General features: G+C 54.1%; 9 protein-coding genes across 9 annotated transcripts; 5 read left to right on the top strand and 4 right to left on the bottom strand.

The window, feature by feature from the left end:
- Nucleotides 1–580: 580 nt before the first annotated feature.
- G647_08044 (uncharacterized protein) lies at nt 581–928 on the bottom strand (the record flags this gene model as incomplete). The annotated part of the gene is made up of 1 exon (XM_008732356.1): nt 581–928. One exon carries the CDS (start codon nt 926–928, stop codon nt 581–583), a length of 348 nt encoding a protein of 115 aa, XP_008730578.1.
- A 1,565-nt stretch (nt 929–2,493) lies between these two features.
- G647_08045 (uncharacterized protein) lies at nt 2,494–4,080 on the bottom strand (the record flags this gene model as incomplete). The annotated part of the gene is made up of 1 exon (XM_008732357.1): nt 2,494–4,080. One exon carries the CDS (start codon nt 4,078–4,080, stop codon nt 2,494–2,496), a length of 1,587 nt encoding a protein of 528 aa, XP_008730579.1.
- Nucleotides 4,081–4,900: 820 nt separating this feature from the next.
- On the bottom strand, nt 4,901–7,766 carry G647_08046 (uncharacterized protein; the record flags this gene model as incomplete). The annotated part of the gene is made up of 2 exons (XM_008732358.1): nt 4,901–5,271; nt 5,330–7,766. The coding sequence occupies 2 exons, from the start codon at nt 7,764–7,766 to the stop codon at nt 4,901–4,903; spliced, it is 2,808 nt and encodes a 935-aa protein (XP_008730580.1).
- Nucleotides 7,767–8,260: 494 nt separating this feature from the next.
- On the top strand, nt 8,261–8,996 carry G647_08047 (uncharacterized protein; the record flags this gene model as incomplete). The annotated part of the gene is made up of 3 exons (XM_008732359.1): nt 8,261–8,509; nt 8,567–8,824; nt 8,874–8,996. 3 exons carry the CDS (start codon nt 8,261–8,263, stop codon nt 8,994–8,996), a joined length of 630 nt encoding a protein of 209 aa, XP_008730581.1.
- A 463-nt stretch (nt 8,997–9,459) lies between these two features.
- Nucleotides 9,460–11,040, bottom strand: G647_08048 (uncharacterized protein; the record flags this gene model as incomplete). Its single annotated transcript, XM_008732360.1, has 3 exons — nt 9,460–9,533; nt 9,585–9,877; nt 9,947–11,040. The coding sequence occupies 3 exons, from the start codon at nt 11,038–11,040 to the stop codon at nt 9,460–9,462; spliced, it is 1,461 nt and encodes a 486-aa protein (XP_008730582.1).
- Nucleotides 11,041–12,393: 1,353 nt separating this feature from the next.
- Nucleotides 12,394–14,346, top strand: G647_08049 (uncharacterized protein; the record flags this gene model as incomplete). The annotated part of the gene is made up of 2 exons (XM_008732361.1): nt 12,394–12,462; nt 12,517–14,346. 2 exons carry the CDS (start codon nt 12,394–12,396, stop codon nt 14,344–14,346), a joined length of 1,899 nt encoding a protein of 632 aa, XP_008730583.1.
- A 680-nt stretch (nt 14,347–15,026) lies between these two features.
- G647_08050 (uncharacterized protein) lies at nt 15,027–17,936 on the top strand (the record flags this gene model as incomplete). Its single annotated transcript, XM_008732362.1, has 3 exons — nt 15,027–15,204; nt 15,259–17,225; nt 17,286–17,936. 3 exons carry the CDS (start codon nt 15,027–15,029, stop codon nt 17,934–17,936), a joined length of 2,796 nt encoding a protein of 931 aa, XP_008730584.1.
- Nucleotides 17,937–18,692: 756 nt separating this feature from the next.
- On the top strand, nt 18,693–21,272 carry G647_08051 (uncharacterized protein; the record flags this gene model as incomplete). The annotated part of the gene is made up of 2 exons (XM_008732363.1): nt 18,693–18,807; nt 18,856–21,272. The coding sequence occupies 2 exons, from the start codon at nt 18,693–18,695 to the stop codon at nt 21,270–21,272; spliced, it is 2,532 nt and encodes an 843-aa protein (XP_008730585.1).
- A 513-nt stretch (nt 21,273–21,785) lies between these two features.
- On the top strand, nt 21,786–23,666 carry G647_08052 (uncharacterized protein; the record flags this gene model as incomplete). The annotated part of the gene is made up of 1 exon (XM_008732364.1): nt 21,786–23,666. One exon carries the CDS (start codon nt 21,786–21,788, stop codon nt 23,664–23,666), a length of 1,881 nt encoding a protein of 626 aa, XP_008730586.1.
- Between the last annotated feature and the right edge of the window lie 543 nt (nt 23,667–24,209).

Genomic DNA, 24,209 nt, shown 5'->3' on the forward strand with positions numbered 1-24,209 from the left:
CCTCCCCCGGCGTCTCTTCCACTCGAAAATCACAACCAAGCACTGCCGGTAGAACTTAGCTCGCAAGAATAACATCAACGAATACTTGGGCATTTGGCGAGATCGCTCAATCTGCGACCTAAAAACTTCGTCAAGAAGAGCATCAGTTTCAATGATTGTGGTGATTCTGGCCAACAATGCCCCGAAGAGCATTTTGCAGCTCACCGTTGCTGCACATTCAGCCACGCCGGCACGTGGTGAGGGAGCTTGTATACTCCTGCTACGATACCCAACAGGATCCAATTGATCGCTCTGCTGGCACATGAGCTAGGTTCAGGAGCATGCACATCAATGCAAATATCCAGCAAAGTACTTCAACAAGCCGATCCTACGCGACTCCTTCCGGGGCTTCGGGGGCTTGGGCTTGGGCTGCGCTGGTTTCTTTTCCTCGCCTGATTTCTTCTCCTCGCCTGGTTTCTTCTCCTCTCCTGGTTTCTTCTCCTCGCCTGGTTTCTTGTCACCACCGCCTGCTGGTCACCGGCCGTTTTCTTCTCAGCAGCCTTCAAATTGTCCTGGACATGCTTGGTCTCTCGCGCCTCCTTTAAAGCGCGAGTGTCGTCGCAGTCTCGTCGGCATCGGGCTTCCACGTCTTCCTAATCTGGAACACCTCTTCGAGCATCCCAACTGCCGTTGACGGAGCCCTGAGGTATGTGAGGCACTGTCCGTATGAGTCGCCCACCCAGAGCAGATCCGTAAGCGTAGTCCAGTTCCACTCTTCTACGAGCTTCCTCACGTGAGGCTTCCCAGTGGTCCACGCTTCCGACGGCACCTTTCTCGCGACCCGGTAGGCGACCTTCTGCACCTTCTGGTCTCGGCATGACTCTGCCGCCTCCATCAGTAATTCAGCGTAGGGACGCGCGGTTATCAGGATTGCAGCAGTGTTGGCCATCGACCGAGCCAAGTCTTGCTGCTTCCGGGCAGAGCGAAAGTGCCTCCAATACATCCTTGAACGCGTCGCAGTAGCATCGGTCTCTCGGCCGGGCTGAGACCGAATGGCTTCTGCGTAGTCAAATCCAATTTGGATGGTGAGTACGTTGCTCCTCGTGTCCATTCGTAGACCTTTCGCATCCTCATAGGCAGCCTTCAGAGTTTTTCCGGCCTTTTGGAAGTTCCCACGTCGAGACTGGAGGCATCCCAGTCGATGTTCGTACTGTAAACTGAGCTTCTTGTCGCCTTTGGACTTTTCATGTTCGGATACCGCTGTGAGGAGATTTTCAAGTTCGCCGACGTCTCCCTCGGCGGTCCTTACTTTGCAAGCGCCGGACAAGCGGCCCTGTCGGCCGGACTTTCAGTAAACGAATTCCTGAACAACAATCCTTTTATTGCTCGGCTCACTGCTGGTGAGTTATTCTTCCTCCGAAATATCATCGCAGAGTGAACCCCGACGAAGAGTAACAGGCGGAGCAGCCGGATTAGTCTCCGTCTGGGTTGGCGCTCAGCTCCAAGGCGACTCCAAGAACTGCGAGGCATGTTCCACGGGGAACGAGCAAACCGATGCCCTCATATCAATCGTTCAGTCTCAGAATTCCGCCCTCAACGCCGCATCGGCGACCGCGACAGCTTGAGTGGACAATGCCGGAGACGATGTTTTCAGCCTCACCATGACTGTCGTGGCCTGCGGCCAAGCACTGACTGCCACGGGTTGCGGCATTCCCATTGGCTTCCGTACCAGTGTGTAGAAGGCGTAGAGAGGCCAGTTTCTCATTCAATGGATGGCGACAAGACTACAGGGGACTTTGGGTTCAAGCCCGGATTTCAGGACTACTCATGGCTCTTTAGCTCTTTACTTGGTCAATCTTGGACTCTCGGCATAGACTTGTCGGCAGAATGATCGTGGGTCTTTTCTGCTCCGGTTTCTGCTTTGCAACGAGCTGTCAGCCAATGGATCACGGTGTAACATTGTCTGTCAGGGAAGAGGACACTCTACCACGTGGATTTGGAAATGCGTTTCTGCTGTTCTCGTCATGCAATCGTGGTGTATCACCTGTAAACGTGGACCATACCCTGTGATGACATTTAGTTCTCTTGAGGGTAAACAATATTTTCAATCGACGATACCGGGGTTCTGCTTGGGATATAATCGAACCCCGTCGGGTCTGAGAGCCGCGCGACACGGGGCCGGGATCAGGTCCTAACATGAAGTCAAGCATGAGCATTCGTTTCCTTTTTCACCTCCAATGATGGCCCCGTGTAAGAAAAAAAGAAGCAAAAGATTTGATCGATCCACCTAGGACCCATGCCCACTGCACCAAAACATGCAGACGAAAGTACTCGTAGACGAAGAAATAAGAACGATGCAGGTAAAGACCACATGAAGTCGAGTGCGTAGTTCGTGAGACGAGGCGAGAAGTAAGCTTTTTTGGAAAATGCTTCATTCTCGCCGACTTGGCACATGCAGGAAATCTATCCATGCTTCGGCATACAGTGCTGCACTGCGTCGCTTCAGGGACAGGCCTACTTCTTCATCGCCTTCTCCGGCTTCTCGGCCAACAACTTGCACCACTTCCTCCACTCGCTCGCGGCCTTGTTGAACACGCGTTTCAGGTCCTCCTTGACCTCCTGCATCTCCCAGTGCTCGTCCTCCCAGTTCGTCTTCTCTGTATCCCGGCTGGGCGCCCACCCGATGGCTTCCAACACGTCGCTCTCGGTCGGCGAGTGCTCGTAACGCGGGAACAGTTTCGGATCCACCTTGTGGCATTCTGCGTCGAGATATTTGCGCAGGACCTCGATGCGCTGCGAGTGCGTGAACGTGAGCCTCAGCTTGTTGGCCTCGTCTTCGTGGTTGGGGCTGCCGGCGTGCGTCGAGCTCGTGAGCCGCTTGGTGACACTGCGCGCGGTCTTGGCCCCACGGAAACTCGAATACGCCCAGACGGTGTCGATCTCGCCGAGCCCGCCGAACGGCCAGATGAAGGTCGCGAGAATGTCGATCCCATATGCCACGGGCATCAGTCCCGTGGCGATGACCGTGTCCCTCTGCGCCTTGGACTTCGTGCGCAGCATCGTGTTCACAAACTCCTCGCGCATCTGCTCGTTCGTGAGCTGCATGGCTGGCGGGTAGATCAGGACCATCTCCTCCACGTCCACGGTCTTGTGCGTGTCGGGGCCCTCGTTGTCGCTGTGGTCCTTCTCCGTGTCGGATTGAGGTCCGGGGGACACCCGGCCCAGGAAGTCCAGATTCGAGGACGTGGTCTTGTGGATCGCCCAGTCGATGCCGCGCGTCGCTTTCGATTTGACGCCCTTCCAGCTGGCTGTCTTGGCGGTGCTGGTCTTTGCCGACCGCACTTCTTCCTGCCACTTCCGCTGCACCTTGTGTAGCTTGGCTTCCTTTTCACCTTCGGCGGGTTTGCTGAGTGGAGGTGGCGGAGGGGTGTAGATCATGAAGCGCTTGGGGATGGTCTCGGCGTCAACCTTTGGCAGGACTGGCCGCGGGAAGGGAACCAGATATCCGATCAGTTTGTGAGGATCACGAATGTAATGGATGGGATTGGAAGGGTTGTCGTCCTCTGGAAAGGTCTGCTTGATCCGCTGTGGGGGAGGCTGGAATTGTTGATGCCCTTGATACTGTTGGCCATGAGCGTAGTCCGCTGGATTGTAGGCTGGAGGTTGCAGATGAGTGGGAGCTTGAGCCTCGACGTTGAATCCTTCATGAGCCGGTCTTTGCGGTAGAGATGGAGGAGGAGGAGGCTCAAAGCTCGGGACAGGCACTACCATCTGTTGTGGTCGAGGCGGTTGCGGTGGAGGTGGAGGGTATTGTTCCTGCGATCGATATTGGGTGTTATACCCCGAATTCATGTTCAATGGCTGCTCTGTAGCGGGAGCGGTGCTGAGGTGTTGTGGTCGAAGCGGTTGCGGCGGAGGTGGCGGATACTGTTCCTGCGGTTGATATCCGGTGCCATACCCGGTATGTATGTTCAGTGGCTGCTCGGTAGGGGGATTTGTGCTGAGGTTTTGTGGTCCACTCTGCGCTGGAATTTCAGCTGGGAGTTCGGCTGGAAGTTCGGCTGGAAGGTTGGGGTTGGGATTCTGGTAAGGGTTGGCCATTGCGAGTAGAGGTTGAATTGAGATGTTGCCGTTGAGAGAGCTTCCACCGAGACTGTTATAAGAATGAGTCGCTTCTTGAAGTAAGTTGAGCTGGTAGTGTTAGAAGTGCTTCAACTTGGATGGTTATAATTAAGAGCGATTTGCTCATTGAGGTGAAATTGCTAGTGATATAGTAGTGGCAAATAACGCTCTTCAACACCAATATCACTGATTGGATACTTGGGATCCCTGTAGGTATTAGCCTTGACTTGCGACGACAGACATGGTGAGTGAGTGGTGAGTGAGTGGTGAGTGAGTGGTGAGTGAGTGGTGAGTGGTGAACGCGTCGTCAATGACGTCGATGTCGAGGCTGGTGTCGCTTGTTCCTTGCTTCCACAAATTTCTGGCGTCCCTCGTACGCACACGCGGATCTCTGTGAGGAGTGATGTTGATGGCTACGCAGGCACCAGGCTATGAAAGGCCTAGACGACCGTTGGATATATTCCCTCATAAGCCAGTGATCGTTGCGGATAAGCAATCCAAGCACCATAAGCTTAATTTTGGATCGCCTAGTCATACACTTTATTAGCGGTCACGATCGAGTATCACCGACAAGATAATGGCGATTCTGATATGCACCCGGTGTCGAAGGATAGATTGTTGGACTGAATTATTTTTCCCGCTGTCTCCGAGCAGAAGTTGAGTTTGTACAAGAAGTCCGAATGAATGGCCAAGTGGAGGAAATCGCGCGCTCATGTCCATCAAGTCGTCAATGCCAGCACCACATTAAGTATTGCTCTGTCCAATTGTTGCCTCTTGCGCTTTTGCGTCCTTGCAAGGCTCAGAGTCGGCCCGGAGCATACGCTCCCACCGCGCCCGGTGGCCCTCCTTCCAAGTCGATCGCCGATATTCTTCTTCTCGCTTCGTCTGAGTCTCGAACAAGGTTGGTGAAGTACTTTCGTGCGACTTCACTTTCCCTCTTCGTCTTGGTGACGTCTTCCTTCTTCTGCCTCAGTTCCTCAACAGTATTCGCGAGGTCGGCTGTGAGATTTTGAGCCGGATAGCGCAGGACGCGTCGCACTTCCGAGGCGATTCGATGCGCATTGCTATGAGTGTAGTCCATCTGGGCAAGGGTGACCGAAAGCTTTTGTGCAAGTCGAGGAGGGAGTGTTTGTGGAATGGTAGAGAGAATGTACGCTACTGTCAAGATAGCTAAGAATGTCTGTCAGCCACAATCTTGCTAGTAATTGGGGAGACGGGCACAACTTACCAGCCGCGACCATGCCGGGCAGGACCAGTCTTCTCAAATTCCGACTCCCAATGATCTTGGCCGCGCCAAAGGCCCCATCGACCCAGCCAACACCTCCCACGGCCCTGGTTCCCAATGTTCCGGCAACAGTGAGGGCCAGACCTGTACCGACCGTCTTCTCTTGCCGCTCCCACACACCGGCTACGTCGAAGAAATCCCAGATCTCCACATCTGTATCGACAGACCTGACCAGAGCATCCTTCCTCCGTTGGAACATTTTGTCCGCAGCAAAGTTGAGGTTCTCGTAGCTGTCGCCGACATGTAACAGTCCGAGGGACTTGATCATGCTTACTCCCTGAATTGTTCTAGCTCGTCCGTAGTTCTCACAGCTGGCGACGGCAGCGGAGATCTGGTCAAGCATGGCAACCCGGAGGTCCTCTGCATACTGGAATGCCGAGAACAGGCCAGGGTACTCGACACCGTGGTCTTGCTTCCCTACATTGGCAATGGTAGTAGTTAGTGTTGAACGTGTGTGGTTGTACACCTCTGTTGAGGTCGAGTCGATCTCCTTTTCAACCTGCTCCGACACTGCGACTCGCTGCTTCTGCTTCTCTTCAAATTCTGGGACGATCTCGGAAAGCTCTTTGGACACTCGCTCGAGTTCGGACTGCGCCACGTCGCGGTTCACTGTGGCAAGAACGTTCATATCGCCCAGGCAGTTCATCAAGTACGTCTTCGCGGGCGCCAGCTTCGACCTTGCTCTCTTCTCAAGTACGAATCTTCGCAGAGCACTTTCCAAGACTTCGAAGTCTCGGATTTTTTCCTTGTCCTTGCCTTTGCCTTTGTCTCCGTCATCATCGCCATCGGGTGGTGACGGGCCGGAACCACCACCGCCGCCGCCATCCCCTCCAGGTGGCATTAAAGAAGGCACCATGGGGACAGCATTACTGGAAACGAAGTGTACCAGCTCTTGCGCCTCTTTGAAAGTTTGTGGGCTGAGCTTTTGCAGTTGCTCAAGAATCATCTTCTGACATCTTTCCTTGTCACGGATGTTGTCGAAACCATTTACCACCATGAAGATATAGGCTTTCTCATGGGCAGCCTGCCAGATGAATTCCTTGGCAGAGAGTGTAAAATGGTTGGCGGCCGATACCACGAACACCACCACGTCAATTTCTTCCTGTCGCGCGAACACTGCTGTTGTCTTGACCGAGTCTGAGTTCAGGCCCGGTGCGTCGATGAGCGCAATATCAACCACACCGTTGTTCAACAGTGATTGATCGATGGATCTGACATCCTTGATGTAGACTTTGCACTGCATGTAGCGATCGTTGTCGATCACGATCTTGTCGAGTTCGGATAAAGAGTACGAGTCGTAGGTGCTTTCGTCATTGCGGTCGTAGGTGGTATCCTTGTGCACTGCATGCACCTCCTCAATCCCGCCATTGTCCCTAGCATCCAACACTTCGCAAAATATACTCGTACAGGGTTGTTGATCCTCGGGTAGGACCTTCCGCCGCAGAAGGGCATTGCAAAACGTCGACTTGCCGGCATTCAAATCGCCCGTCACTAACACCTTGCTCGACGTATCCTCAATCCGATCTCGGAGGGCCAGCAGATGGCGTACGCTCTGACTGATCTTCCCGTCCAAGAGTGATGCTATTGACTTCTTTTCCAGCGAATGCACCAATTCCGTCTGGGACAATGCACCGACTTTCAGATCAAGTTTGAGGATGGAGAACTCCTGGGCGATCTGTGGCGTGATAAGTCGGGGCTCAGGTGTTTTCCGGGCCTGGACCTGCGAACTTGATTCCCCCGTGGTGTCCTCTCCTATTGAAGTCCCTGCTCTTCTCAGGGCCGCCGGCCGATCATGTGCTGTCTTCTTGAGAAACATCTGCCGCGACATGTCGGTAGCATCTCGTGTAGACTGGGCATGTGGCATACCGGGTCTGGAAGGTTCCGTTCCGCTTTCGGGTCTCTGAACGGCAGGGTAATGCGCAGGCCATTGCGCGTTCATCTCCTGTAGCTGCTTAAGGAGTTCGACGGTTTGGGAAATGGCCTTCGCAAGGGCCACGCGATTCTGGTTATAATAGAGTTGATGCACATGGCTTGCGAGCGCTCGTTTCTCCGTCTCAGATATGGTTGCGGGTTGTCCAGCGACCTGAGGGGTATGTGCGGGTGTCGGTCTGTCCCGTAGTAACTCGTCCTCCCATGCGCGCATCTCGCCACCGGATTGCTGCACGTCGCCCGGCATGCTCCCATAGCCCGAGTCTCGTTCCAATTGTTCCATCAACGCAGCAGCATGAGATGACTGCGAGCCGTTGCCAACAGTCATGTATTGGGGCCGGTAGGAGGGTGCAGGCGACGCCACGTCGTCGTGCTCGAAGTATTTGTCGGGTACAGGATCCTGGTTTGGGCGCGAGGACCCTTCGCCTGCAGCATTGCTGGTGTGGCTCATTGTTGAGGCGGGCGCGATTATGTGCAGCTGGGAACGGTAGCTTTCAGCGGGTCAACGGAGACATTCATGTCCATAGTGATGTTCGTAGAGGATCGGCGAAGAATAAATTGCAGACGTTGTCACGTCAGTCCCTGCCACAAGAATTGCAGGTGCTGGTGCAGTGAGTGACCGAACGAGCCTGGCACGTGGTCAGACTAACCCAATCGGGCCACCGGCTGCCCCGACATTGTTCCGACCCGCAACGTCATTGGCGGCCCTGGAGGCTCCAAGCAACAGTCGATGCCCTCTGATTGCAGCAAGACAACAGCAGGAACTCTGACTCCAAGTCGCGATAAATCGAATATTGACAGCGGTTGAAACTCCACCAGGGTCTCTTTGGGTCCCATCAATTTCTTCGCCATGAATGTGAGCCATCTGCATCCCTCCAGCCGCGCAATTCCCCCGTCACTAACCACCACTACCACCAGATCATAGAATGGGCCTTCGGCAAGCGAATGACGCCGGCAGAACGTCTGCGCAAACACCAACGTGCGCTCGAGAAAACGCAAAGAGAACTGGACCGTGAGCGGGTCAAGCTAGAGAACCAGGAGAAGAAACTCGTGGCAGATATCAAGAAGAGCGCAAAGAACGGTCAGATTGGTGCCTGCAAGATCCAGGCGAAGGATCTGGTTCGGACACGGCGGTATATCCAGAAGTTCTACCAGATGAGGACCCAGTTGCAGGCCATCAGCCTGAGGATACAAGTATGCTGTTCTCCCGTCTATACCGTGGCCGTCTGCGGCTGACCGAGTCCTCTGCAGACTGTCCGGAGCAATGAGCAGATGATGCAGTCCATGAAAGGGGCTACGATGCTTCTAGGCAGCATGAATCGCCAGATGAACTTGCCGGCACTTCAGCGCATCGCCATGGAGTTCGAGCGCGAGAACGACATCATGGACCAGCGCCAGGAGATGATGGATGATGCCATCGACGATGTCACAGGGCTGGAAGATGAAGAGGAAGGCGAGGAAGTGGTGAATCAAGTCCTCGACGAGATTGGCGTCGATTTGAACAATGCTGTAAGTCATTGCGCTGCTCCTTCATTTTTGCTGCTAATGAGGTTGCTAGCTCGGTGAGACTCCGACAGGAATCCAGAAAGCAGCTGTACCGGAAGGCCGGGTCGCCCAGGCTATAGGCGGTGGAGGCGAAGACGACGACTTGCAAGCCCGCCTTGACAGTTTACGAAAGTAGTGACTAGCAGGAATCATGCGGGACGAATTAGCATCGCATCAAGCACGGCGCCTGGAGTTGTGGTAGACGCATGATTTGCTGCCGTTGATGCTGGATACTTTTCTTGGGCAGAAAAGCTTTCCTTCACGTGAGCGATTTTGACACGTTTTGAGCACGACCTTGTCGATTGCACGTGGGATGATTGAATCCTGTTTGCAAATTTGGCTATCCAAAAAAGGACGGCATAGAATTGAAGTTGAAGATGTACCTGGCACCAAAAAGCACAATCTTTCAAGAATACTATAACCAGATAGTCCGCAACCGCTGACGGGGATAGACTTCGAGGAACGTGTCCATCGACGGAACTTCAGCAACCTGTTGCAAGTACCACTCCTTAGCCTCTCCCCTTCGCTCTGCGACGGAATCTGATGTCACGATGTGCGCCGAGACGCAGGACCTATCGTACACGATCGTATAGATTCATTTAATTGGGCAGTATTTCTGTGATGGGCTGGCCCTGAGGAGCGCCAACTTGGCTGTACTGGCCTTGGATATTGCCTGATACGCAGATCAGTACGCACTAGCAAATGAGGTGGAAAGAGGTCATACCAGCTGGGCTATAGTTGCAAACTGTAAAATACGGGCTGGTGCCAGACCCAGTATTCGCCAATCCGTTCGGACAATACTGGGTCGCACAGCCAACCTCACGCGTGTCTTTCCACACAATCTGTGAGAAGTGACCCCAGTTGTTGAAGTTGGACACGTCGACGTTGTCCTGTCCGTAGGGCAGCGGGTAGTTTGGCATCTCCGTTTTGTACATGCTGTTGCCAATCATTGCCGGTACTCGATTGGGCGTATACCCGGCACCAATATTCTGCCCATAACCTCCTCCGCCAGCGGTGCTGGTTGAAAACAAAAGATTAGCGTTTACTCGACGGAGACTGTGCAAATGTGAGAGAGGAGTCACCTACGTATTGTGAGCGTAGATACAAGTGACAGCAATATCCGCGGCGATACTGGCCAAGTTCTCAGACCAAGTCAAGTTAGCAGCTGTGTGGTTCACTCGATGAATGTTGTGTGCTTCCAGAATGGCGTCGGTGGTGCTAAATGAGCTCACATCAGCCGTCACGACAGCGACAGGCGAAGCGGTGGTGGTAGTGGAGATGGAGGAGGACGTAGTCACAGCGGTGGCGCCGCTCGTGGTCGTCAAAAGAGTGGTAGTAGAAGCGGGTCCCTCGATGGTGGAAGAGTTTCGAAGGGAACTACTTGTGGAGGCCGGGCTGGAATCTGTCGAACTGCTGGTAGAAGGCGTAGAGGAGGAAGTCGTGATAAAGCTCGTCGAGACTCTGCTCGGACTCGAGGAGCTCGTGGTATTACCTCCCACTGAGCTGGCGCTACTGCTGCCCGGGGTAGTCGAAGCAGCCAAGGTAGTTGAGGTAGACGTTGCGCTTGTGCCTCCAACTGGTCCAAGGCTATTGCTTATACTGGTGGGAGATACTGTCGTGGCAGGGCTGCTGCCGAAGCTGCTGCTTGTTGAGGTCGAGATGGTGGGGGAGGATGAAGTGGAGCCTCCGATTGTACTGCCGCCCTCGCGACTACTCGTCGTTGATATGGAAGATGACAGCGAAGTGCTCGAGTTTGGAGCGGCGGGGTAGCCGTTCGGCCTAGAGCTGGCCGAGCCCCCAAAGGGTCCAGCGCTTGACGATGAGCTGAGAAGTCGCGAAGAGGCTGAAGTGCTCAACGGATTAGGCGACTTCGTGGTGGGCGGGCCAAACCAGTTGGCCCATGGCTCGTTGTTAGGACCAGTGTTGGAGAGAGGCTTTCCGGGTCTCTGGGAGAAAGGCGGTCCGAATGGCGCGAAAGGCGGCCCGGGCTTTCGAAAGTGTTGTACGCCTTCGCTCCGAGGAAGGGGAGTGACATTTTGCTCCTCACCATTGCAAGGACAGGACTGAATAGCCCTTGTCACGGTCTCTGTCACAGTAACGTTTCTCAGCCAGTGATTCCACGAGCCGAGTGCCTGCCCGCTGGCGGCCAGCAAAATGAAAGTTGTCGACGAGAATTTCATGCTTAAGAAGGGTAGTCGGTGGCTGGAGAAGCGTGGGATAATAGAAATACAGAAAATGAATCCACGAGAAAGAAAGGAGAAAGTGACTTAGGTGAGCTTCCTAGATACCTCGAAGAAACAGAAAGTGAGGCCTTAGTTGCTTGAGGTGAATGCGGCGTCCACGCCGTTTATATATTCTTCTCATCGGACCTGGGACGGCGACCTTGGGCATGATGAGAGCCGCCATGTTCGACAAGTGTATTGACTCTTTTCCGTTTGGCAAATCCGACGAAATTAGACGTGCGGTAGACTGCTGTCATAGCAACTGTCCAAGACTTCGACCGCAATGTAGAGGGCGGAATGCATCGAGAACTCGAGTATGTAAGAAAGGAACACGTCGTCCAGGAGACAATGCTTTGTTCGAGAAGAGAACAGGTCCCGAATCAATGACAAAACCGTCCCGAAGAGGTGTGCATGAGATATTTCTCATTGGGCAAGGGAAATCTTCCCATACCAGAAAGTTACAAGAGGAGATCAACCGGGAAAGGGGTAGGGGTTCCCAGCCGTCTGGGTGTGGACCGAGGCTTGCTGTTTGGTACAACTTATGGCTTGATTCGGACCTGAGCGACCGTCGGAGCAAGGGTCCAAGCCAGCTGCCAGTGTGATACAGGCATTAATGGGAGATCCTGGACTGGTGAGTGTGGAATCTAGCGGGGTTGTGTGACCTCCGTCCAGGAGGTGTTGACAAGGCTGCCAGGCCTGGACATTGGAATGGCAAAAGGTGTACCTACCTCGTCTCCAGCATCAGCTGAAGTCAACAGAAACGAGCCCGAATTTTTGCATTGTTAGTAGCAACCGGTAACGGGGTACCCATCTGTGCTGTGAAACAGGTATGTGAGGTTTCAGTTGTGACTGAGAGTGGAGGGACCCATTGCCACATAGCTTTGGTACAGCTCACACGCTTCTTACGGTTGTGGATACCTCCGTCGAGTGGGCAAGGCAGTGGCTCTCTGTTTACACCATTGTTGAGTGGACTCGCCCAACCTGAGCAGGAGTCCGATGACAAGATGAAGCAGGAGACAAACTAGTCATGTGACTTTTATTATCCGGCAGAACATCGGACAATCAATATGATGCTGCAATTCTCCGCGATCCGCCAACTATCTCCTTCATTGGCTAGAGGCAAACATCGCTGGAACATCACTGGATAATAGTTGGCGACGAGACTCTTGCGACAGCAGATGTAGAGGCCAACTTCCACGCGTCTTGTTAATACCTTCAGAGGCTCTTACACACACGCGTTCTTGCCGACAGACTAGCGCAGCAGATCTTAGTGTTGTGCCACCGCAATGTACCGACTCAGAACTGCAAGCAATGGCCGAACATGGAGATGATCCCGCTGTTCATGCGAAGGTTCATGAGCGGCCGTTCCTCTATTCCTGGGTGAGGACTGCTCTGTCGGTCGGGATGTACTCACTCCCGCTAATACAGTGTTAGAATCGCCGGCTGCGGCATCTGCACGGAATCTCCCTGCGCAACCTCCATGTAACGCAAACGAGTTCCAGAGGGAAGGGCAAGACGACAACGGATGATGATGCTCCATACAACCTTGTTTCTCCAGCCAGGCGTGCATTGCAAGGGGACGCCAGCCCGCTGACGCACTCCCGCTCCTTCACAAACCTCCCCACCGCGATCGATGAGGGTGCAGTCCCCGGCGGCCCGCAGAGAGCAGCCACCTCTTTCGAGAGAATCGAAAAGCAACAGAGCAGGCCTGGTGGGGTCAAGATGCGCAGAAGAAGCACTCTACATTGGGCCACAACAAGTCCGCGCGTGCGACAGTCGAAACTAGAAGACATTGTCGTTGATCGATTGGCTGATACCTGGATCTCTATCCATTGTGCTGGCATTTCTGAGCCAGTCTACATCAGTGAGGTGATAGAGAAATCAATGAACCCGAGCTTTGCGTTCTTCGATTTGGACAATACCGGTGCTCAGATCTCGAGGTCTGACGAGTGTGCCGTCCGCGTCTGGGCACGTCCTTCAAAAACTGAAAGTTACTGCCTCCTCGTCGAGCTGGAATTGAATTTGCGGTCTCTACAATTCGTCGGACGAAGCTTGGAGAACTTCCATCATCCATTGCCTCAGAATTGTGTCCTTTTGCATCTGTCGGATGGGATCTATACCAGTTTCACGGATCTGCCCGCCGAACCTCATCCAACTGCTGAGCATGCTGTTGATCACAGGGCTGGCACTAGTAAGCCTGGCTCGACTTTCGACGCTCTCATGCAGCTTGCGAATCTGGATGAGTGTATACAGGATGCTGTTAAAGTGCGGTCACAACTTGAGCAGGACATCAACAGAATCCTTGCCGAAGCTCGTGTCCTTACTGTTGATGACACCGCAGAACCTCAAGTTGATGATGACAGTCCTCAGGTCAAGGCTGCATTGGTTGCGGAGCAGAAGCAATTGCGACAACTCAAGAAGAAGAGGGAAGACTTGCAGCAGTCCCTGGAGCAGCGCAAGCAGGCACTCTCCAGAGGACGCGAAGCCCAAGAAAAGGCACTAGCGCTGACTGAAGCCGGAAACAGGGAGTCTCAAGAACTGGAGAGTCGACTAAAGCAAATCGAAGCAGATTCTAGTGGCCAAGTGAGGCGGATTTGTGAGTCTCTCATGACGATATTTCCCATCGAACCACTCAAGAACCGAACGCTCCAATTCACCATCCGCGGCATCCATCTCCCCAACTCGGTATACAACGACACCAACCGAGACGAAATCGCCGCAGCCCTTGGATTCGTCGCTCAATTGGTGCATCAACTGGCCCTTTACCTTTCCGTCTCCCTGCCCTACATGCTGGAGCCTTCTGCTTCGACATCCTTCATATTTGATCCGATATCGATTGGACTGAGTCAGCGCAAATACCCACTGCATCCAACGACCGTTCCTTATAAGTTCGAGTATGCCGTCTTTTTGTTGAACAAAGACATTGAGTTTCTTATGAATCGGCAAGGTCTGCGAGTGCTTGACATTCGACATACGCTTCCCAACCTGAAGTATTTGCTTTATGTGTTGACCGCTGGTACTGGAGAAATGCCGGCACGGAAAGCTGGCGGCGTCAGGGGTTTGTTGGGTGGTCGCTTGACCCCAGACATCTTGCGCCGTACCAGCGAAGACAGTGTTCGGAGCCTGTCGGGGGATATCACCGGCACGAAGACAAACGGCAATGTTATTGACAACAAAGAGAAAGAGACTGATCCTTTTGTAACAACATCACTGGCAAGAGGACTGTCATACAGACAGCGCTTCTCCCCGGTGCGGCACAAGTGACTATGGCCAAATGAAATACTCAGCTGGCAATGAAGAGCATATCATCTTAGGGGTCCCTGCTTCGTCCTCAATTTTTAAGAGGTCATGTCCTTGCACCTCGCAAACTCCTGTTATCGTAGAAAGCCACCGCATAAGTGCGGCTAATGGCGGCGTGGCATCCCCTCTGTCACTTTATTCACCATAGATTCGCGTCTCGATTCGTGAATTAAGGTAACAGGTGTCGCGAGACATACAAGAATGTGTTACTGTGAACCTAGGCCAAGCTCTCCTCGATGTCATGTAGTAGGGCTGACGCCATGGCCCCCAGAGCATTTCAGGACTCGCCCAAGTCGCCGGGTGACAGAGGCAACCTATAGTCGAGTGGAAAGGACTATGCGAGTTCAATATCGTCATTGTTCAAGCTCTGCGCCGACTTCGACTTCAGCCCGCCGATGGCAGTTGACGTTGGGGCCTTCAACCAGCTAAACCGTGTATTTGCACCGCCACAACCAAAGTTGGCTAGTGGCTGTCCAGCAGCGGGACTCGGGCCCTTCCAGGAATGGTCCCAGCCACAGCCACAGCCACAGCCACCCCCAGAGACCTCTCCGCTTGGATTCTCAGCTGCGAACGGTTATCTCGGCGTCACAAACCCACCAGCATTCCAACCTACTCCCAATTCCCCGCCCGGTTCCTGGCCCGCGATGGCTTACAATGCTCACCAACAACTGCCTGTCAACGATCTGAGCAATGTTCATGCTTACAAGGCGAGCTCCTCTCCGGAACCTGGAGATGGCCATAATGCGCACGGCAAGCCGCATCGGCGAGGCTATCAAGCATGTCAAAACTGCAGGTCACGTAAAGTGAAATGCGATTTAGGCAGTAGGTGACACAAGCGTCAATCTTCCGTATTGTCACTAACGACAGATGTTGCAGGTGTCGATGCGCCAGCTGAACCTCCTTGCCGACGATGCATGCGCGAGCGCCTCCAATGTGAATTTGCACCGACCCGGAAGAAGCAGAAGCGGCTGGACGGCACAGCAAGAGATGTGTCCACCCCGTCTGGCAGCGCCCAGGCGTCGGTGAATAATGGAGCATCCCACTACGGTCTTTCCAAAGACTCACAACAACCTGCGGCGCTCCCTGCGACGAATGGGTTTCCTCGACGGTCTTGGTCGCCTCACGTGTCTAACAATCCCCGGGCGTCAATTACTTCACAACCCCGAAACGAACCTCACCGCGTGCAGGCCTCTTCTATGTATCCTAGCCCAGCAAGCAACAAGCCCAGCGCCGATATTCACCTGCAAAGTCAGGCCGCCGCCGCAACACTAGGTGCTCAAGTGTCAACTTCGCAAGATAGTCTCATGGCTTTGGTTGATGCGGCTCATGTCTTTGAAAGCGCCGCTCCAGGTGACAAGGAGAGCCCATTGTCTGACCGTGGCGTGCGCAAGAAGACAATATCAAGTCTGGGACATGGCGGCCCCGAGGAGCCCAGCGCTGTTGGCCTATCTCCGGCAGAGCAAGCTGAGCAAGAAGCTGGTATGAAGACATGGTCGCAGATGCGCTTTGTTCGCAATGGCTGGTTCACTGCTTGGGAAGCCATGCAATACGTCGAGTACTTCTACGCCAACTTGGCCCCTATGACTCCGGTCGTCTTCCCTGATTTCAGGTCACCCGTCAAACATCACGCGCTGCTCGCTGATGAGCCCATTCTTGCCCTCGCAATCCTGGCTATCTCTTCACGTCACATGCCACTGTCCGGCAATGCGGCGGTGTCTCGGTCTTACCAAATACACGACAAGCTGTGGACTCACCTCCGCCGGCAGGTGGAACGACTTCTCTGGGGCCAAGAACAATTCGGCGGAGGATTCTGTGGAGGCGGGAGTACCGCCAAAATTCAGGAAACCAATACTGGCCAACTCACCTGGCAAGGCAGCCTACGAACTCTGGGCACTATTGAAGCCCTCCTGCTGCTCACCGATTGGCAGCCACGCGCTCTGCACTTCCCACCGGGGGATGAAGAGAATGGTCTTCTCGACCGCAGTTTGCTCATGCCGATCGATGTTGACTCCAAATTAGGTGGGCAATCGGAGGAGCGGCTCGGTACCAGAGACTACGACAATCTCCCCTACGCTAGCTGGCTTGAACCGGCCTGGAGGTCCGACAAGATGTCATGGATGATCCTTGGGCTCGCTCAGAGTCTTGCCTTTGAGCTTGGTGTCTTCGACACGAACCACTTCAACTGTCGCCATGATCATGGGCCCGACTCCGAGTGTGCACGAAAAAGACGGGTCCGACATCTAGTTCTTGTCTATGTTGCTCAGACTAGCGGTCGCATGGGCGTTCAATCATCGCTCAACGTTGATCAGTGGGAATCTGACACGGTCTGGGACAAGACAAGCCGAAAGCAAGATCACCCAATCGACCTCATGCAAGGCTGCTGGGTAAATATTGCTAGGATCATGAATCAAGCGAATCGGGAAATCTTCTCGTCTCACCACTTCACCAGGGAGCTCACAGCGAGTGGTAGATACAAGGAATCTATTGCCACCTTCACGCCCTTGCTGCACAGTTGGAAGAATGAGATGGAGAGATGGAAGGTCCACATTCATCCCGTCATGCAATGCATTTTGCTCATGGAGTATGAGTACGCCCGGCTGTACATCAATTCCTTGGGTTTGCAGAAGGTCGTCGAATCTTGGGTAGAGGGAGGTGCGACCATGCGGAGAGCGACGCTTGCCAGGATCTCCGAAGAGAACAAGCCTTTCATCGACGAAGTGACGGAGGCTGCCCTCAACATATTGGATCTTGTCATTGACGGCCTTGCCGCCCAGGGCTTTCTCAGGAACGCTCCTGTCCGCACATATCTCCGCAGCTTGTCCGGGATGATGTTCACGCTAAAGGTACGTGGAGCCCTTGCCCTACTCCAGAACTCTTTTGGCGACTAATCCAATGTCTTACAGCGATTCAGCCTGGGGATCCACGAAGAACTAGTGCGTAAATGCCTGCAGAGACTCGAAAAGATCACAGATCTCATGTCTGAGCAAGTTGTTGACGACGTCCACCTGGCTTCGTCCACCTCCCGGTTAGTGCAGAACATACTAGGCAACGTGAAACAGACCTTGATTCGAGTCCAAATCCCTGGCACAGGTTCAGCTGGCCCAAGTCGAGAACAATCAGGACCGCCCTCTCCCCACGGCCATGACGGCGTCAATAATCAACCACCCCAACAGATTGTGGCCACCAGTTCCGTGCAACCAAAGCTTGAATTTTACGGAACTGGGCCTGATCCGCTGGCTGGCATTCAGGCAAAGTCCATGGCCGACCTCGATTCGCAAACTTTCGTGCCGCCACCAAATTTTGGAGATCATGACATGGATTTTCCATTGCCAGACGATGTGAACATGGGCTCGGGAATAGACCTTGCGGGAGGTGACTGGCTCGCCCTCCCGCTTGACAACCTGTGGGGAGGTGATGAAGCCACGGTTGACCAAGGATTTGGGGGCATTGGTCCGACCTTAGGAGGGAGGGATCTGCTGGAGGCCATCACTAACCGCAACTACAGCCAGATGCAGTGGAACGGCAGTCAGACATTTGGTTTTGGCAATATGTGAAGTAGACAAAACAACCGAGGAGGAGAAGCCTCTTGTTTCGTTTTGCCACCTGCTGTTGGGTCATTTGATGGGTGATCGGATCCTTGCCTCACGGCACTAGTAGCCTCGCGATTTACGATCTGAGGCGTTGGGATCATTGACAGGCCGTGGAATGACGAATTAACATCGCGGCCGTAACACCGGTGACAGGATGAGCGCTTGGGATACCTGGGATGGTGATGCTGGACTTGCCATGCACAGTCGGGTCTCTATCCAGTATTCGAACATCCCACAAACATGCCACCCTGTTACAGCAGCTGGCGGTGCCACGTCTGGAGCACTGCATAATTAGCCGAACAGACGCTTTAGGTGCCTCAGTTGCATGGTATCACGGATAAATAATTCTCCGACCCAGCCCCGCAATCTCTTCGTCTGTTTGGCGAGGCACGTGCAGCACCCGCTCCACTTGCTCCACCAACTAACTAACTTACTGCTGCACTCAACTCAATGCCATCAACACCCGCTCTGATTCACTCGAGCACTCTTCTTCCCCCTCTATCCCTTCGGCTGCTGCCTGCGTGATCGAGTACCTGTTGCAAATCCTTACACTGTCCACAGACAAGAGTTGAAGAGTAGCCGACCTATTCCATGTGTGTCGTATGACGAAGTCCGCCGCGCGTCCGCAGTCTTCGACGACTCTCTCGAGTCTCGGCGCATTGACAATGTGGTACCCGGAGCCGCTTGCTGGAGCTGTACAACCTCAACGGTAGCCGCGGCATGTCCAACGATGCTTCAATCACTGTTCGCCAACTATGGGGACAATTGAGCACACCGGCTGCGAGCCACACGGTTCCGGAGGCATGGTGCACGCCTTTGATTCTGCCAAGTGGAGGTTTGCGCAAGATGTCGTTGGGGAAGGAAACATGCTAAGGGCAGACAGGCATATTCATCTTCGAGGATGACTCCACAACCACCCTCCACGCCAGGGTCACCTTCAAGTTGCCTTGCGAGAACCCGAATCCAATCATAAGCCCTGATACCACTGGTAACTCCTCGGTCGTCGGCTTCTCCAATCCCTTCTATGCTTCCATATCTCCCCAGATATTTGCTCTTGCCACCGCGACCGTCATCAGCTACATTCTCGTCATTCTCATCTTCATCACGCCGAGGACGTTCTATCTCGGAGGGCCAGGAGGAGGCACGCGATTTCTAGGTCGACGCGGCATAATAACAGGATCTTATGGCTCATCATCTGTGGTGGGTGTGGGACGAAGGCCTCTCCTCCAAAAGATCGCGACGGTCACTGTGGCCATATCCCTCACAATTGCGACGGCCGACACTTTCAATGTCGCCGAAAGGCAATATAATCAAGGCTACATCGACTCGAGTCAGCTGGTTGACAACGTCGTTGATAGCCTGGAGATCCGGATCATTCGGGTCATATCCGACACTTTCTTGTGGCTCGCTCAGGTACAGACCTTGATACGATTATTTCCTCGGCATAAGGAGAAGGTTACCATTAAGTGGCTTGGTTTTGCCATGGTCAGCTTTGACACCATATTCAGCATCTTAGACTCTTTTGTCAGCGGCAGCCCCAGGACACGGCCCAGGAGTTTCTCGGACGCCATTCCTGCCCTCAACTACCTGTTTGAATTGGCCATCTCTCTAATCTATGCGTCCTGTGTGGTTTACTATTGCCTGTCGAAAAGGCGGTTCGCGTTCTGGCATCCGAAAATGAAGAATATATGTTTGGTCGCCCTGCTATCCCTCATTTCCGTGGTAATTCCTGTGGTGTTCTTCATTCTCGATATATCGCAGCCCGATCTGGCGGGGTGGGGCGAGTATATCCGATGGGTTGGCGCCGCAGCTGCAAGTGTCGTCGTTTGGGAATGGGTGGAGAGAATCGAGTCTCTGGAACGGGATGAAAGAAAGGACGGTATTCTGGGACGTGAAATCTTTGATGGCGACGAAATGTTGGACATGACTCCATCAGAGGATGCCAGCTGGCGTGGAGACCTGGGACCAGACCATGGCGGTGGTGGGGGCAAGGGTATGGGTGAAAGAATGGCGTCTCAGTATCGGCGGGTTCGTGGTCGGCTTCCACTACGCAAACGGAGAAAACGAGTGCCATCAGACGGCATTACTACCGGCGCGGATGCTATGGGCGCAGCCGGCCACGCCATCCCCGGGTCGCAATTTGTGATACCTCAGCAAACAACGACGCCCCCCAATCGAAGCGATACCGGAAGTGCTACCAGCACCGTCTATGCTGTACGATACCACAATCCCGCAAGTCCACCGCCGAATCCACAACCAGAGCTGCGTCGTGAAGGAGGCGGCCACACCAATGGTGACGCCCCGAAAGATTCAGACGACTCCAGCTCTTCTCCAGCTGGTGCAGACAAAGAATTGGCACTGCAAACTGTGGCCCGCACATTGGCGGCGTCGCAAGGCCGTAATCTTTGGCAAGCTGTCCAAAATCCATTCAAAAGACGCAGGTCTGAACCGCCAGCAGAGGTGGCTGATGCCCAAAATGCTAGTGGCGTACGACGGTCCCCCATTGATCGCACGCTAAATCTGCGGGACCGATTGGGAGCGTTTGCGTCTACGCAAAGAGAGCGATTTGGTGCCCGCGGCAATACTGCCGCCGCTTCCCTGCCTATCACGGTCATACCGGCGCCGAGAACCAATGAACGGACTTGGTCTCCTGATGATGTCCAAGGTATTCCGATTGAGGAAGGCTCTGTTCGAATGGCGAATACGGACCCAGCATTGCCCGGGCAGGCATTCTATGGAAGAGAGCAGGTTCCGGGCCAGGTGGTCTTCATTCCAGCACCCACAAACGGCCGAACCTGGTCTCCCGATGACGCACATCTAGACGTTCCGTCAACCCCAGTACCTGTGCGGCCCGATGCTGTGGCCTTGCGCCACCCGGCCTCAACCTTTGGCCAGACTCACTCTCCTCAACAGATATATACGCCTAGAGGTTCGCTGATCATCTCCGAGAGTGACCCCAGACCGAGCCGAGTGATTGATGCTTCTCACCCGACTTCGCCGAGGTCCGCGACCTATGCGCGCCCTCCAGCGGTTGCACCGATCGCGGAGGATGCATCGAACGAGGCTGGCAGTGAGATCCCAACCCAGGTAGCAGTGACAAGCCCGGCTGCTCCGGCTCCAGCCCCGTCGAGCGGAGATGCTGAAAGAGAACCCCCTGTTTCTGGAAATATTCGTCATTCATCTTCACGGTCTGTTCAAGCGGCACAGGCTCCTTGTGACTCATCCCAAAATCTGACGAACGCCGAAGCCACGGAGAGCGATGGAAGAGACACAGGGGGCACAGGATCAACCTCGAAATAGTAGCTTCATTCAATAGATAGCATGCGTCTTCCAGATCACTTGCCATGCGCCAAACCAAGACCCCCGTGACAGTACGACGCCAGGACCTACTGCTACGAGTCTCCTTCGTAACCCTCTCATCCTCTACATTCTCTGGTACAAGCTCATTCCCTGGGATCGGAAGGTCGATCTGGAGGCGGCCAGTGTTCAGTCCTGTACCTGCGCTCGGCGTACCTGCCTCCTCATGCTCCTGAAGGGGTAGCTGTACCTCCTGTCGCTATGATGCGGAGTAGACCTACTGTGGACCACTTCGCGCATATATGCAGCTTACGGACTACGTATGTGAATTGTTCTGCCTGAGCATGTGAGCATGTGCTGCATAACTTTCGTCGACCTACATGCCACTTGTCCTGTGTTTATCAATGCTATCCGAGTGGTACTTTTCGCCTGAGCTCCAGCGAGGCCTCGGCTATGCGTGCGAAGGCGTAAGCGACAGTGCGCACCCCTGCCTCGACTGCTCGATGAGGCCGCATGATGACCTTCCGTGCCAGTCATCTTTACCGCAATGGTCCGGAAGTTGAGGGCGCCTTTGGCGTCAACTCGATCCCTTTGACGGTCGTCGCACATATCATTTCCTTCCTTGACGATGACGTCGCCTCGCTGGCTCGACTATGTCGCACATCCCGCGTTCTCTGGTACATGACACTGCCGCACTTGTGGAAAAATGTCACGTTGAAATCATACAGCGCCATTCGCTACAGGGAGGATGTGCCGGAAGGGTTCGGCAGCGCGAGCCCCTTCGCCATGGGATTGAATGCGCTGGTCACACGGAACGTCTCGAGTCTGGTACGGTCGCTGAGCCTGGAGGGAGAATTCAGCTCTGCAGACGTGAGCGAACATGCAAGAGTTGGCCGGGTATCGGAGAGCACCATGATCTTGAACATTGCTGTCCGTGCGGTCCTTGATCAGTGCACTCACCTCGAGAATTTCCGCTGGGACCTGAATATACGCACACAACCGAATGTCTACGCCGGGCTAGCGAAGCTCGAGCGGCTAGAGTCACTGTGGATTCGTTTCCCTTCCAACAGGTCTCCTCAACCGTCGTATGAGCTCCCTCCTTTACCGAACCTGAGGTCGTTGACGTTCACGCACTACGATCCTTTGTGTTATCCCGACGACGTATCCACCCTTCTGCTCCATGGCACGAAGCTTGAGAACCTCGTCATGCATTTTTCTCCGCGCATGCGTGAACAAGGCGAACCCTCTGTCATCCTCACACACTTTTTTCGCAAGATCATCGCGGCCAAGAGGAGACTCCGCCTGAAGAGTATGGGCGTATACAATCTACTGAACAGTGTCGACCCAACCGAGTGTCTCCACGCAGTGGACACCACCGGAATAGAGCATGTCACCTCTGTGAACACCTTTGGCCCGGACGAGGACGCCCCGGTGGTGGGCGATCGTTCCGGTCCCGTCAATGCTACGCATTTCATTGATCGGACGTGGCATATGATAGTGAAGGCCGAGGAGCATGCTCCCAGCCCGAAAAGCTTGAGGATCGACCAACTGCACAGGAGGCACGCACAAGACTTGGGCAATTTTGGGGGTTTGGAGAAGCTGTATCTCATCAACGCACGGTACAAGCACCACCGACCAAACGGGGCCCCTATGAACAACCCCGACGAGAGCTCCTCGAACTCGGCCGACTCATCCCCATACTACAAAGCAGCGACCGATGACGTCCGCTCCTCGAGAAACACACCTGTTCGAGCCATATCGGCCGCGGCGGCGGCTTCAATCTCCCTTCGCGACCTGTATCTGGACAACATCTGCAATGTATGCGGCCCGACCCTTAGGCACCTCATACTCCCTGCCCGCTGGCCGCTTCCCACCGCAATCACAGCCCGGCTCATTCGGACTTGTCCGAATTTGACACAGCTCGCCGCAGCTCTGGACTGCGTTGAAGATTCCAAGTTCGAGGCCTTGAGGCTCCTCATACCGTTTCTCCGTGAATTGTGGGCCCTTCGTGTACTTGCTCCGCTGGGCCAGGAAGCATGTGGTGAGGAAGGCAGGAAAAATGTAGAAGCGTACGAGAACTTCGTCAGTCTACCAGATGACCTTCACGAGGAGAAAATCTCCAGCTGCCTCATAGAAAGAGGCGGTGGTCCGAGCTCACAGAGCACGGACTTCGCAAAGCTAAAGTATGTTGGCGTAGGCTGGAAGGTCTGGGAGATCGGACCGGTCCTGGAAGAACATATTGGGAGAACTGGCCAGACTGACGACGGGTATATAGAGGATGGTACGGAGAGCCAAAATAAGGCCGACACCGTGTACAGGCGGCGATTGAAACGGATTGAAGAGAAGGATGTCCAACATGTCGAGATCTGGAGGATGGACTCGCTGGATATTGTCTGAACTGTGGTGCATTGATTTGCGTATCTCCACTTCGAGCCGACACCCGTGCCATTTGAGCCGCAAACGGGATGCACATTTGTTCAAAGTCCACGTGTCAAAGACCGTGTGGTGTATTCTCGTCGTGTGTAAGCACTCGCAAATTTCGTCCGTAGTCGGTCCCATCATTAACTAGAGGCGTCTTCGGTTGGAGTTGCTCGCGACGGGCTGTGCTGTGTTTGTTGACCACCTTCGGGACTCCATACACTCGAGAAAACAAGGTAGACAGAATCGATCGGGTTGATCGAGTCGCGCTCTTCTCGTTTAGGGCGCGGCCGCCCTCTGCAATCAATGTGGGAATTAGATGACATTTCTGTTTCTAGTAGGCCTTCCGCAGTGCCAACCGGGTTTCTGGTTACGATTCACGTCGGGCGATTGCGCTTCTATCAGCGTGCTCGGCATCCAACATACTGTACCAGTCAAGCATGGGGGAAGGGGAACGGTATAATGAGTCTTGGTAGATTTCCAGCATTCCGGATACCAGCACGCAAATTGCCAGTCAATGAC

The sequence above is a fragment of the Cladophialophora carrionii genome, assembly GCF_000365165.1.
Source record: "Cladophialophora carrionii CBS 160.54 unplaced genomic scaffold supercont1.6, whole genome shotgun sequence".
NCBI classification, from domain to species: Eukaryota; Fungi; Ascomycota; class Eurotiomycetes; order Chaetothyriales; family Herpotrichiellaceae; genus Cladophialophora; species Cladophialophora carrionii.